General features: G+C 37.5%; 1 protein-coding gene across 4 annotated transcripts in view; it reads right to left on the minus strand.

Moving 5' to 3' along the window:
* NFX1 (nuclear transcription factor, X-box binding 1) overlaps window positions 1–14,043 on the minus strand; it is a 60,669-nt gene that overhangs the window by 19,148 nt on the left and 27,478 nt on the right. For all 4 annotated transcript variants that reach the window (XM_064506818.1, XM_026107108.2, XM_064506817.1 and 1 more), the window contains 7 exons: window positions 11,926–12,045; window positions 11,115–11,194; window positions 10,447–10,677; window positions 10,076–10,149; window positions 7,549–7,650; window positions 4,641–4,682; window positions 4,152–4,250 (listed from right to left, as the gene is read on the minus strand). In XM_064506818.1, the coding sequence (XP_064362888.1) occupies window positions 4,152–4,250; window positions 4,641–4,682; window positions 7,549–7,650; window positions 10,076–10,149; window positions 10,447–10,677; window positions 11,115–11,194; window positions 11,926–12,045 (748 nt within the window). The remainder of the gene's footprint in view (window positions 1–4,151; window positions 4,251–4,640; window positions 4,683–7,548; window positions 7,651–10,075; window positions 10,150–10,446; window positions 10,678–11,114; window positions 11,195–11,925; window positions 12,046–14,043) is intronic.

A 14,043-nucleotide genomic window follows, 5' to 3' on the forward strand; every position in this document is an offset into this window, starting at 1 on the left:
ACAGAACATCAACCCTGAGCCACTCAATGGTCTAGGTGGGCTCCAATCTACAGATTGTCCACAGAGGAACTTGCAAGCCAGAGCAACAGAGATGGTAGGAGAGGCTGAAAATTTGCTTCTCCTTTGAAACCATGGAGAAGACTGAGAGAGCATAAAGTAGGTACAGGAAATTTTAAAGAAACGTTGGATTTTACCATTCCTTAAACAAAAGGTTTCCTTTGAAAGAGATACCTCTTACAGACATCTAGATTGCCCTAGAGAGTTCTGAGCTCTGTATATAGCATGAGCCACACCAGTGAAGAGCTGAGGCAATCCAACACAAAGATACATTGTGTATATCCACCTCCCTGTGGAGCACACTGAAATGTGAAATGTGGAGCATTTGAGGCAGTCTGCTCCTCTGCTGCCAATGCTGAAAAAGCACAGGTAAAGTTTTCTTTAGAGTATAAAACTGGCCTTTGAGGTCACCTGATAAAACTGGTAAAGAAAAAGTGAAAAAGAAACAGTATAGCCCCTTTTCAACAGTATGCAGTCTTTCCCTTCCAAATTTGGGGGCATACCTCACTAGGTTGCTCTGAGAGGAGTCATAAGAGGAGTGCCAAGTTAACATGCAAGTAAGCATTCTGCATTCCTAACTATACGAAGGCATGAACACTCACTTCACTGAATGGCAGAGAAGCCTGCAGTTGCCAAGCAACACTGTCAGGCTCCACTGTTGGGCAAAGATCTTGAAAGGCCAAGGGTAGCAGAGAGCATCCATTAAGCTGAGCAACAGAATGAAGCCTGCTTTAAGTCAGCCCACAAGAGGATGAAGAAGATGCTACAGGTTCAGTAGTGTTTTCTGCAGGAGCCTGATCGGACAAATGAGTGAGGAGGGGTAGTAGTAATTGGCTACTGTATATTTCACTACTGCACTTCTATCCAGTTTTAGGTGGCTTGTTCTGATGTTGTATCAGCTTGCTCATTTCATGTTTGGGGAGTTTTATTTGTCATCATCCTGCTGCTGGAGCTGGTTTGTATATTTACAAATTAATCAGTGTGCAGGTTATATTGCTCTATCCAAAATAAACAGAGCATCTCTGTTTCCCAGGATGCTGGTGAGCATCTATTACCTGACTGAAGAATTTCTCAGTATTTCTAATACTTTGTGTAGGTTGCCTGCTTGATCTCTTAAAATTACTTTTCTAAGTTTCACCAAATGTTTTTAGAGGTATTGGTATTGCTTACTAGCAAAAATCAATCATGCTTTTCACATGATTCTTTTCACTAATTTATTATGGCTGGATATGGTCAAATAACTAGCTAACTGCTCATTGTGAGTTCATATGATCTAACTGGTAATGGACATTTAACTGAAAATAATGCACAGCAAGGAAAGAAAGTGGTTCTTAGAATCAAGATGTCCAATCTGACAGTGGGTATACCGAAGCTCCATAGAGTGGGACTGGAAGGTCTATTAGTGTGCAGTGTCCATGGTGCACATTAGCCATCTCCTCATCTCCCTCCTGCATTACATGTAAGCAGGAGCAGGCCTACCACTATTTCAGATCCTCTCAACCACTGTGCTAAATAGAAATGCTCTGTTGCTTGATTTTTCACTGTACTTAGTGCTATTTATTTTTTGCTTTTCCCAGATTTTGCTGTCTCTGCCAAAAACCTCCTTGTTCTTGCAACACCTATTAGTGCAAGATACTGCCTCTAGGCAACATTTCAGGCTTGTAGTTTGCCCGTCATCTGCTTGAGAAGTTGCCCTCGTCACCCCTCCCTTCAGGCTTCTGTTTCTTGTTTAAGAAAACCATGAAGGTCTCCTACTCTCAAACCCGTACACTGTTCCTGTTGCCAGCCCACCCAAAGTAAGTGTACTTGGCTCTGTCTTCATCAAGTCCACAACAGGATGTGGAGGGTTAATACTTGGAAAAACTGGCTAAGAAGATGCCCATGAAGGACTCATCTCCCTCCCTATCTCTCCAGATTCTACTATTTGACCCAAGATTTCCTTTGTCCATACAGTTGCCATGTGATCTTGCATAGCTAACGAAATGCCAAGAAAATCCTCTTCTGTGCAGCTTCATTTGGCTAGATACTCCAGATCACCTCCTCTCCTTCTCCATTGATGTTAATTCATCAAATAACAGCTTCAGCTGCCTTAGCACCATCCCTCTCAAGCTGGGCATTTACACTTGTACCAGTCTGTCCTCCAACTTTGTATCAGCAGACCAGCTTGGGCATCTGCTTGCTCCTCTGTGTCTATTTCTGGAGCCTCCTTGGGGCAGTCAGTGCTGAAGTGTCCACCCAATGGATTTGTACCCCTGATCTGTACTTGCCTGTGCTGGTACAGTCATCTCAGTGCTAGAAGGTAGATCCCCTTGGCAGCAGAATATCTCCTATAAAGTAGCATGCTGCAGACTTGCTGCCTTCTTAACCTTTCTCACAACCACATAGCCAGATCAGTGCACAGCAGCATTACCATGCTATTCCTGGTGCCTCCTATCCCCTCACTTTCCTGCAAATGACACCTTATCTTGGCCTGCCACCTCTTCCTCCTCCTCCTGTTATCAGGAGTTGTACTGCATCTTGGAGCTCTGGGGTTTTGTAGTGAAAGACTACAGCTCAAAATAAGGAGTCCTCTCATAGCTTTTCTCAAGTTTACTCATCTGCAGATGTACATCTTTTTCAGCCCCTGGCAACACATTGGCTTCACAGATCAACTGCTTGCCTGCATAAGACAGGAAATACACTCTACTTGTGGGTTCAGCAGCAGTATTGTCTGCCTTCTTGATGCATCCTGAATGCATGTGAAGCCTGTCGTATTTCTAGAGATCCAGTACACAGATGTATAACAAAAACTTTGCAGAAAAATCCGTAAGCCCTAAGCTCTTGCATTATTGGAGCAACCTACTCAAGCAAGAAGCCATTCATCAAAACTTGCATAAAACATGCTGAGCTGCCTGAAAAAACAAAAACAAAACAGAAAAAACCACACATACACTTTGTAGATCCTGCCATTACAAGGTAAACTCAGAGCTTTTCAAGACTGCTGAGATGAAACATCATCAAGAGTGGTCAAGGTAGTAAGTGTCATAAAACCATAGCTTTATAAAATTTGCTGCTGACAAAAGATTTGTCAATACAGAGAGAAATAAATTTATCTTGAAGGCTAGAATAAGAGGAATTAAATTAGGTAATTCAATGTGTAAGGTCATTCACTTAAGGACTAAAAAGTTTTTGTTGGAAGTTGGCAACAAGTGAGAAGAATAGCCTGGATGTATTAGTTGAACATGGGTTACCAACATAACGTAGTTATGACAGGAGTACAAGTAGAACTGTAGAATGAAGATATTTTCATGAAGAAATGTGGAAGCATTAAGTTCACTTTTCAAGGCATCTATTAGACCATCTGGAATACGGTGCATGATTCTGGTCAATTCTGTTCACAAAAAATGAACTACAACTCTACAATGGGTAGAGAAGGGCAGACAGGAGAACAGAACACATTTGAAAAGGAAGATATGGAAGAGCCTGGCTTGTTTAATGTAATAAAATATACAAGAGAAATATATATATGCCACAAGACATTCAGTTTCTTTGTTCTGAAAATAAAGGCAGTATGGGAAACAAGTAAATAGGACTAGTGGAGGGAAATAATGTCATGCTTTGAGGGCATATCTCATTACTAAACTATTACTTTAGTCTTTGTCCCGACAAGTTTACACAGAAACGGTGGAGGGTAGAAGGGGGTGAAAGCAGTTGAGATATGGGAAGCACATGTACTGATTCACAGTGAAAACAGTGGAGACTATTCTAAATCCTGTCCTGTTACAGAATGAACTGGCCACACACGCACTTTTTATTTTTCAGGTTCTCACTTAGGTGGTCTTGAGAAGCACACATCATCTGCTTTGCCTCAGTGATCGCCTAGTGCCAAAGCTAGAAAGAAGAGTACACAGGCATTTTTACAAGAGTAAATAGAAGCGTTTTCTGTTTCCTACTCTCAACTCTTATTCCTTGCTCTGAACCCTGTTTTACTTATGACACCTATGTATGTACTTTGTTACACCTAACATAATTAGAAGAATCTTAGAACACAGTAGATGGAAAAATAGATACATAAATCTTAACCACGAGGTCTATGTCATCATGAAAACACATACCTCGCATCTTCTTTTAAAAGGTCACTGTACTTTGGCCCAGAAGAGCGGACGTTAAAAGGGTCAGAATTATCATCTATTTGAAGAGCCTCGGCAAGACGCCTAAGTCCAGGGATTGTGGGAACACAAACAGAACACCTTGTCATTGAAGACTGAAGAGACAGGCTGCCAACATAGATCAAGAGCTCATAAAAAAAATCTAGTCTGTATATTTGAAACTACTCCAACTTTTCACTAAAATATTCTAGTAAAAATTCTGATTGCCCAATACAGATCCCTAAACACAGGGATCAGCTTGACATTCTCCAGCTCTCTAGGTTGTACAGGAAAGATTTTCCACACAGCATTAGCCTTCTGAATTTGTAAATTCATCATCAACCAAAAAACAGCATCATCATCAACCAAAAAACAGCATCATCATCAACCAAAAAACAGCATCATCATCAACCAAAAAACAGCATCATCATCAACCAAAAAACGTTCATTGCCTACCTGTTCCTCTGAAGAGCCAAGCATTCTTCATCACATTGCAACCTGAATTATTAGAGAAAAACATAATTAGCATCAACACTTCCCCTCATACATTTAAGCTGTAGTTTTATTGCTACTGTATCATTATCATAGCCTAAGGAAATAAACAGTATGTGAGAATAGTTTATTGTATTAGATCAGAAAATAATTGGAAAAAAACACTTTCAAGTGCACAGGTCCTTCTTCAGGTCTTGAATAGAAGCAGCAATTATCAAAGCTAAATACAAGCTGAGAACAACAGCTTCCAAATTAGATTTGATTATACTGGTAAACTCAATCATTTCAGGAAAAATAGAGTTGATATCAGCACAGAGGGGAAGCTGGGAAGGATGGGAAATTAGCAAAGGACGGTGGGACAATGTCACTTACTCCTAAGCAACAACAACAAAAAAATATATATACCTACTTATACATATATACATATATATATATATCAACTGAGGAAAACAGGACAGTTAGCTATGTATAGGAAAGATTATGATGCACTGTAAGAATCAGTATCTCTGCTAAATCCGTAACTCCTAGTGTCAGTAGAGTCACGAATTTCAGTTTCCTTGCTCATCTTTGAAAGGTGTTTTGTCATTTTACTTTAAGAGATTTAAAGGTCAGAGATGGAGCAAGAGTTCTGTTAAAAAAAATATATATGTATTTTCACAGTTGGCAAGTACAGACTTCTGTCCTTAACGGACAGCAAGAGTGATTTCATCCTATTGATAACAGTTGCTTGGTTTCAATCAACTAATTTCTATACAGGTAAATGGTTCACTCAGTGATATATACTATGTTTGGAACCATATTTTCCTAAAGGTGGCAGAAGAAAGTTCTTTCCCACCTTCTTTCCCACCCATTTGGTAAACAAGAAGGGAAGAAGGAAGGCAGAATACTTTCTCTGGCTATACTTGAATGAAGATTACCTGTCATAGCTTAGATATCATAATTGATTCAGGAAAGGTCTACTCAAAGAAAAATCATCTCTGGTCACTTCAACCATTCAAGAACTGGTCTACTTCACTGCAGGTTTTCTAATGATATTCAGAATTCAGTTACAAATCTGAGCTGTGAGACCACACAGGTCCAATGAAAATTTAAATAACCCCCAGCTAGGTTCATTAAACCAAATACTTCCAATCTTTTTCTAGATAGGGGTGTCGATTTCCTTGTATGAATGCATTACACTCCTGTGGTAGGAAGGCACAGAAACTGGTGCAGCAGTGCCTACACCATACAGTTTGTACTATATATTACAAAGGCTGGGACACGAGGCACTCCCATCTTCTCAGCCCTTCTAGCAAACATACAATAGCGAAGACTCACAGCTTCAGTAGCTTAAAATGTTTTTTTGCCTCCAAGGTCTACCACTGCCAAACGGCTGCTTTCTGTAAACAGTGTGGAGGAATAAAGCCCCGCCAAAAGCACTAAAAACACCACAGTACAGATAAGCTTTTGAAAAGGGTTATTAACTACAACTTAAGCTGGCTTTATATTGTTGTCATCTGACTGGCACTGCGAAACAAGTAAGAACAAGATGGTTGAGGCTTAATCTGGGCAAAACAAAGATTGTTCTACAGTAATTCTAGAGATGGAAAAATAATGCTTATGCTGTAAGCTGAGTATTCAATTAATTGAAACACACAAGGTCGGCTGAAAAAAGATTCAATTACTGTTTGTTAATTGTGTTCTTCTTGCACCATGCTTATACTGCACTAATACCATGCTTCTACAAGTTGCATAGAGGAATTACTAAGGATTTCCTCCTTCCACATTGATTTTTTTTCTTTTCATTTTCTTCTGAATTTTAAAACCTGCCCAACTAGAATGAGGCCAGAGACTGAGGTGAGCCAGTGCTCCAATGCATTATCTCTGGTATTAGTTGCTTCATCTTGCCCATACACTCAGAATTAAAATTATGTCAGTCAGTGCAGAAAAATATCCAAAAAACATAGTAATAACATGCTCCAATTTTATAGACATAAAACAATAAAACAGAACAGAATGACAAGCAAGAGTTCTTGAAATATCTTGGTATTTGCTTTTGATAAAGGAAGTGGTGAAACAATAGCGATGTTAGATGTTAACAAAAATGAGTGATTGAAATAATCACACTCTCAATTCAGAGAGCAAAGATCGCAACAACAAAAAAACCCCTAAAACCAGAAATTATGGACTTCAAGAGTGAAGATATCAGTAAAATTCAATGCAAGACAGGTTTGCCTTCAATGCAAAGCAAAAAGGTGGCTGGAGAAATTCCTTAAAGAATTAGTTATTTAAAACAAAACCACAAGCTCTCCCAATCCAGATGAACATCAAAAGGTACAGAAACCCACCAATTTGATTAAATCCAAAGTATTTTTAGTGACCTGAAAGCAGATGTGCAGTGCCAAACATTACGAGAGCACACAAAATCCAAGCATAAGTCAAGAAACAAATGTAAGGTATCTAAACAGGGTAACACAAAAACAATATAAATAGTGAGATAATACTAGGGGAAAAACGTGCCCTATTAGCCATCCAGGAAGGAATGTTAAAAGAATACGATGGCAAAAAGATTACACTGCCTGGCAATCTATACAAATCCAGACAAACTCCAGAAAGTTTGCTGGAGTAGACAAACTCTGAAACCACAATTATATTGTTCCATACATAAATATAAGTATTACAACAAAACAGCCAATGGTAGAGAACAACTTCTACACAAAAACACGAACAGCTAAAGAATTGCAGAATTCTCTATTAACAGTATTGTTACAGTACAGTCAGCCTATTTAACATATTCCTGTTTTAGCTGGGAATCTGCTTACAATATTATGTTTTCAACATCATCTACACTTCAGGTACACAAAGGTATGCACGTTCAAATAAACATCCTTACCTGGCTTGCTTCATTTCTTTTTTTGTAATAAGCCTACTGATTTCCACAGAGTCTCCAAGTTGCAGATCTGTTAACTTAGTGGCAATAGATATAGCAGCTATTCTGAAAAAAAGCATGAAATTTCATTTTATGTCATGCATAAAACTTGAAAAGGTGTATGAAGCTGTAGATTTAAATCTCCATTTGGAAAAAGAGAAGACAGACAGACTGTTTCCTGGTCAGATTACAGAAAGGAACCTAGTTCCACATCATCTAGATTTAGGAATTTAGACCAGCTACATAAATTAAAAGGTTATTCTCTCTAATCCCCCTCGAACAATTAAAAGCAGGAAGCTTGCTTCTCCAGATTATTCAGAGCACCCATTCTATCCAAGTGTAAATAAGGCAAAATAAATATTCTTTCCTCCCACCTGCTTAATATTCAAACCACAGCTGACCATATAGGTTTAGAATTAATTTCCTTCTCAAGCAGTTTTGCAGTTCTGACATTTCAACTTTCATGTGATTCTTAACTGTGTGACTAAAACCTGTAAATTGAGTTTCCTGAAGGAGCAGTAAATTGAGTTTCCTGAAAGAGTACAAATACCTAAAACTGTTCCCATTAATAATTAGCCTTCCCAATCCAATTTTCTTCCTAAAATCTCTATGATTAAAATTGCACAGTGAGTGTTTGGTGAAATATACCACACCACCCTCAAACAAAATTCTGAAAATGGAAAATTCTATCCTCTGAACTTTCTTTCCTGTTGGTTTTCATGTAAAAGGATACTCTTTTCTCCAGACCTTTCACTCCGAATTCAGAGAAAAATTAATCATCCATCAGGAAGATAATCAAACAACACATATGTCACCATGGCAAATGTCAGTGAGAGCCAGCATCAGCTTCAAATTTATTGGGCAATGACAAAGTCAAGCTAATGTGCCATTAGATGATAATGACACGTGCACCTTTATCATCTGTACAAACGTAATCTGAACAGTTGGATTTATCATGCAAACTTAGCTAACACTAAATAGCACTTTCGCTAATATCAACTGGGCCAAGAATTAACTTATTGTAAGGTCCAAGAATTAAATATATATGAAGACATTTGAAGCTATCGATACATAGGTTTGCTTTAAACTGATGATTGTTTTCCCTCCCTCTTGACTTGGGCTTTCATTAGATAAATGGTGTGTTTGATATTTATGTATGCAAGGACTCTTGCAGACTTCAAAAACATTTCCCCTGTATAAATATTTTTGAAGTGCATAAGCCTCAGAGACAGTAGAAGTATCTTAGCCTTCAAGAATTTGGGACTTCTAACAAGCTAAGAAGGTAGCTTGATTGTTAATGACAAACATTTCAATTCTAAACTGGTAATTCAAAGTCAAGTTAACATTCTGATTTTAGTTCACAGCGAGGTAGAGATTTGTTTTTAAATAAATGCAGCTATGCTTATTCAATGAGAAATTTGTTTAAACTACAGAAACTTTTGTTAAGATTTTTTTTTTTCAGAAAACAATGATCATCACTCTTAAGTCTACCTAGCATCCAACTTAGTATTGATTACAATTGTTCTTAACTGTCTCTGATTTCCACTTCATTTTCAGTAAGTACAAGTAGATATTAAGGCAAATTATGACAGAATTTAAGTCTACACAATATTCAGCAGCAACAGAGCAGTATATTCTAAACTGGGCTAGTATCAAGTCTTGAAATACCTGTGCTTAAAGGAAAGAAACAATCATTAAGAAGCTTTCTTTGGGAGACAGGAACAATCTGTGACTGCTGTCTCCTATCAACTGGGATGCAGAGCAAAACTTTGGTTGCCTATCAACTCTCCAGATTCATTTTTGGATTTCCTCTCAATCACTGCTTCAGAGGAAGAATCATTTTTTGCCCTTCTCATTTCAGAATTTCCAAAGCCTTGCTGTGTTCTTTGCTTCCTTGTCCTTTCCTTCCCCTCTCCCACAATAGAGAAAATAAAAGATAAAGGAAGCTTAGAAGAAAGATCTGGAGATAAATTCATTGCAATAAATGGAGCTGGGTAGGACTTAGTTTTCACATTAAGACACAAAGATTTAGATGCCAAAGCTTTCACTACAGTCAATGGAATCTAAGAAGATTTATCTGTCTCTTTCAGGATGAACTTAAATGACCCTTTTGCTTCTATTGCCTGTAGTGACAAGGTTTCCATCACACATAATGGGAACTCAGACACCAAATTGCATGTGGAATCTTATATGTAGTCACCTATATTCAGGTGTCTGAATCTGGATCTGCCCAATTAATCTGCATCTAACTGCTCTGTGTGGGTAGAGCAGTTTCACAGACAGGAGATGCAGGCTTTGACGTGTCATCACATTTACAGACTAACAGTAGCGAGAAGACGAGTATGTTGCAATACAACATGTCTGCTATAAAAGTTTGGGGGAATAGTGAGAAAGATTGTGAATTAAATATAGTAAGTCAAGCTCAATTTTTTGCAGTTTGACTAAATGTAAAGTCCAATACAGGAATTAAAATAATTATTGCAGTACAAACCTTTGATATGTATTAGATGCTTCTGAGCAAATCATACTCTCTTTCCTTCTTCCACATTCACAATGGAGATCAACCTGTTGTATCAACAAAAGACAGCAGCTTTTTTACTTTCGTCTTTTTTGGCAGGTGGGGTGAAGTAGGTAAGTATATTCTTTCAAAAGTCCAAGTTTTAGTGAAATAGTGGCTACTTCAAAATGATGAGTAGTTTAAAAAAATACTTCTTCATATTTTTCAATATTGTAAGTTTACAGCAAAAATGCCATGATATCAATGTACAAATGTAATACTTTTTTGTCACTACTGTTATTGGCCAATAATTAAATGATGCAATTTGCCTGCAAATTACAATGAATTTTCTTTGGGTATCTAACCTTAGCAGAACAGGCAGTTGTTGGGCAGGGTGAAGAAGGATGACATGGAGCCATACAGGGATGGCTGCAATACAGCCTTGGAATAGTACATGGCTGTTTACATTCTTCATCTATAAGACATTCTCCTTTATGACAGATTCTTTTACATTTGTGCATTCCACATTTTAACATTTGATTGCAGCGAAGTCCACAGGAAATATCAGTGAGATGGCAGGGAATATTATTCCGCAGCTGGAAGACGGGAGGAGGAAAATAACACATTATGACTAAAAATGAGCAACTATAAAAGCAAATCTCAAAGTACTTTTACTGTTCACACCTCCTTTCAGCATTGTCTGCGCAAGAACCATAACACTAGAACATTTTAAGACAACACCAGAGTTTTGCTTTATATAATAGTCCAATATGGCAGTTGGCCTGAGTGATATGGCATGAAAGATCTACTCTGTCAATTTAATCGCATTAAACACAAACACCAGTAACGTATTCTATTCCAAACAAACAAACAAACAAACAAACAAACAAACAAACAAACAAACTAAAACATCAGTCTTGGAAAGTGAAGTAACAAATGCTTGTTATGTAAAAAGTATATCCTGAACATGAACAAATATTTTCAAGCTACACATTATTTAGTATTCAAAAAAACACTAAATGGCCAGACTTACTTCATGCTTGCCCATACACCATTTCTGAGTGAGATAGGTACACGGTGGACATTTCTCCTCACTATGACATGAATGGTACACTGCAGTCACAGAAATATAAGAAGCAGTTTTATTACTATAGTCCAGTTAAATGCTTTAAAGAAGATGGTAAGGACTACTAAACATGAGTTAGTACTTCAGAACTACACAACTTAAGAGAAGTATGATGCTTCATGCAAGTGTAATCTGTTCTTTAAAATACTCTTGAAAATTAAGATGGCAGGTTTTTAGGCAAATATTCTTCCCTATTTTCTAAAGTAAATGGTAGAAAATAGCAAACATTAGTATCTTCTGAGCAGGATTATGCTGAGCAGGATTATGCTATTAGACAGAATTTTTCAGAAAACAGATCTTTCACTCTAAAGCAAGTCTCTGCTCTGTATTTTGCAATCAGCCAGTGTAATTTCAGAGAAATTAGAAACAAATTGACAACTAGATTACCCTGCTGTTTCAATGGAGTGCTTAATCTTTAGAATATAATATTTAATCTGTTGCGATTATTAATAATGTCTAGAACTTGCTGTCTGGATCATAAAGGAAAACCCAGCATTTTAGGAGTCAGAAGTATCATCACTGATATTCATGGTAAATTTTTAGTTGGTTGCTTTTTAAATGCAGACTTTGAGAAATATTCATAGCTACTGCAAAAGGTGGTAATAAAAAAGCAAATATTTTCAAACAGACCCATGTACAATTTACTACATTTTGATAGTTGTCTTTGTGTTTTGTTTGTTTGTTTTTTAAAGCCAAGCAGCCATTGAGTCTGACTTACCTGGATGATCACACTCATGTGGCCTGGTGCAGGTTTTTTTACATTCTGGTGGCTGAGTGCCACAGGGGATGGGGGGGTAAATCACTGATTCACCACAGTAACAAGTTAACTCATCAAAACCTGAAAGAGCAACCCACAAAACAAACACATCTCAATGGCTACAGTTTATACCTGTAGTTAAACTCCTCATCTGTCTAAAAAATAGCAACAAATTGGTACTGGTCACTGTTTAGCATAAAGCACATGTAAAGCCTTGATTTCACATCTCAGGAAAAAACTGCATAGAATAAAAAAAGCAGGTGAAAGGAGTAATAAAGAGATTAGACAAAAAAAGGTGAAAATATAAGCTGTAGTTAAGATATATAGACAGTTTTTACCAAGTTCACTGTATCACTGTAATGTAGTTAAGGATAACTAAAGGAAGAGTTTTAGTTTGTTTGAAACAAAGGGAATCTTATCAATTCCTTACTAGAGAACGATAAAATTACAAAGGAACAAGTAAACTACATAGAAATGACCAAGCAATATATGTTCCAATTCCATTAATTCTGTTCTTCACAGTAGATTCTACCAGTTTATCTGTTCTGAAAATCAGGCTCACTACTCTAATAGATCCCTGGACACCCTCTCCCCCTGCCCCCCACTTTTAAAAAATTGACATCATGTTTGTTGACTTTCACTTCTCTTGGACTGAGGCAGTATTGAATGAGATATTACATACTGGAGATTACAAGTCAACATCATCAAGCTCCTCTACAGTCTACTGGTGAATATCAGCCTGTTACAGTATTTCAGATCTGTTATTTCCATTTTGCCCATATATTCAAAGATCTCTTTTACTGATATTTCAGTCCGAGACAGATCCTATTGGAAACTTTCCCCATCCCTCCAAAAAGAACAGTTTGACAGGTTTCTCAACAAGTAAAGACAAAGTATACCATACCCAAATTTAGTATTTCTGATACCATATTCTACGTTGTCTCTGCATCAGTATTGCTGACGTGGTTACCTGGGTGTTGCTGGCCTTTCAAGATTCCACTCCCAAAAGTGTTCTCAATACTCCCCTCCAACTATCTGTTAAAAACTCAGCCACCTCTCACCCTTAACTATCTGTTAAGTCCAGCCATTCCTCACAGTGCTACCTGAAACTTATCTCAGTTTTTCACTGTGGTATTTATTACGTTCAGCAATTTCACACATCCAGTAGTTTCCTATGGTCTGCTCAGTCAGCTAAATCTCAGTTTTTGTCCAAGACTGGCTGCAGAACTACTGGACAACACACATGCTTGAGGAAAGCGTAAGTGGAACTCCAAGTGAGTATTTAGATTTTGTTCATCAAGAAACACTTTCTTCTCGTTTTTTTTTTTTTCCTGACTGAAAGAAAAGCAAAAATAAAAGTAGCTGAAAGACTACTAAGGATATTGGACTTAAAGAAAAATTTTGAACTTGTCAAACCCAAGACTGGGTGGAAAGATGAATGATGAATGATCCATTAAGTGGTCTCCCCGCCCAACTTTCAAAACCTGCATTTAATAAATAGCTTATAATAAATTATGTGGTAAAGTACATCTACATAAAGAAAGGGGAAACCTAGATTAAAACACGAGATGACATTTTAATCCCTGCCCCTCCCAATTTCATGTGATGTTCCAGATCAATTTAAGATTCTGCTAGAAGAAGGAAACATATAAGCTTTCTTCTATTTGCTTCAGGCTTGAATCAGAGAGGTTAACATCTATTAAAATGGTGCAAAATAATCAACTAGCAGTCCCCTATGTTAGGTAGTAAAAAGCAGTTGTGCAATACTATTATCAACTGGAACAGCTTTTAACAGAGCACATACCCGTCAAACTATTGTATTGCCTTAAATCTGTATAAAGTTCAGTAATCATACCAAAAAATTAATACCTGATGGCTGCCAATCTATTTCTGGTAATTCAGAGGTAATTTTTACCACTCAACATGTGACCAGAAAGCTTAAGACACACAAGACTGACATCTATCATTTCTTCACATGGTTCTCCCCAGAGCAAAATTACTAGTGGACCAAGTTGGAAATGTCTGAATTCTAAGCAGCTAAGCAGACTTCTGCTATATACTCTACTACCTTTAATAGTG

This window comes from Dromaius novaehollandiae, chromosome 2, assembly GCF_036370855.1.
Source record: "Dromaius novaehollandiae isolate bDroNov1 chromosome 2, bDroNov1.hap1, whole genome shotgun sequence".
Taxonomy (NCBI): domain Eukaryota; kingdom Metazoa; phylum Chordata; class Aves; order Casuariiformes; family Dromaiidae; genus Dromaius; species Dromaius novaehollandiae.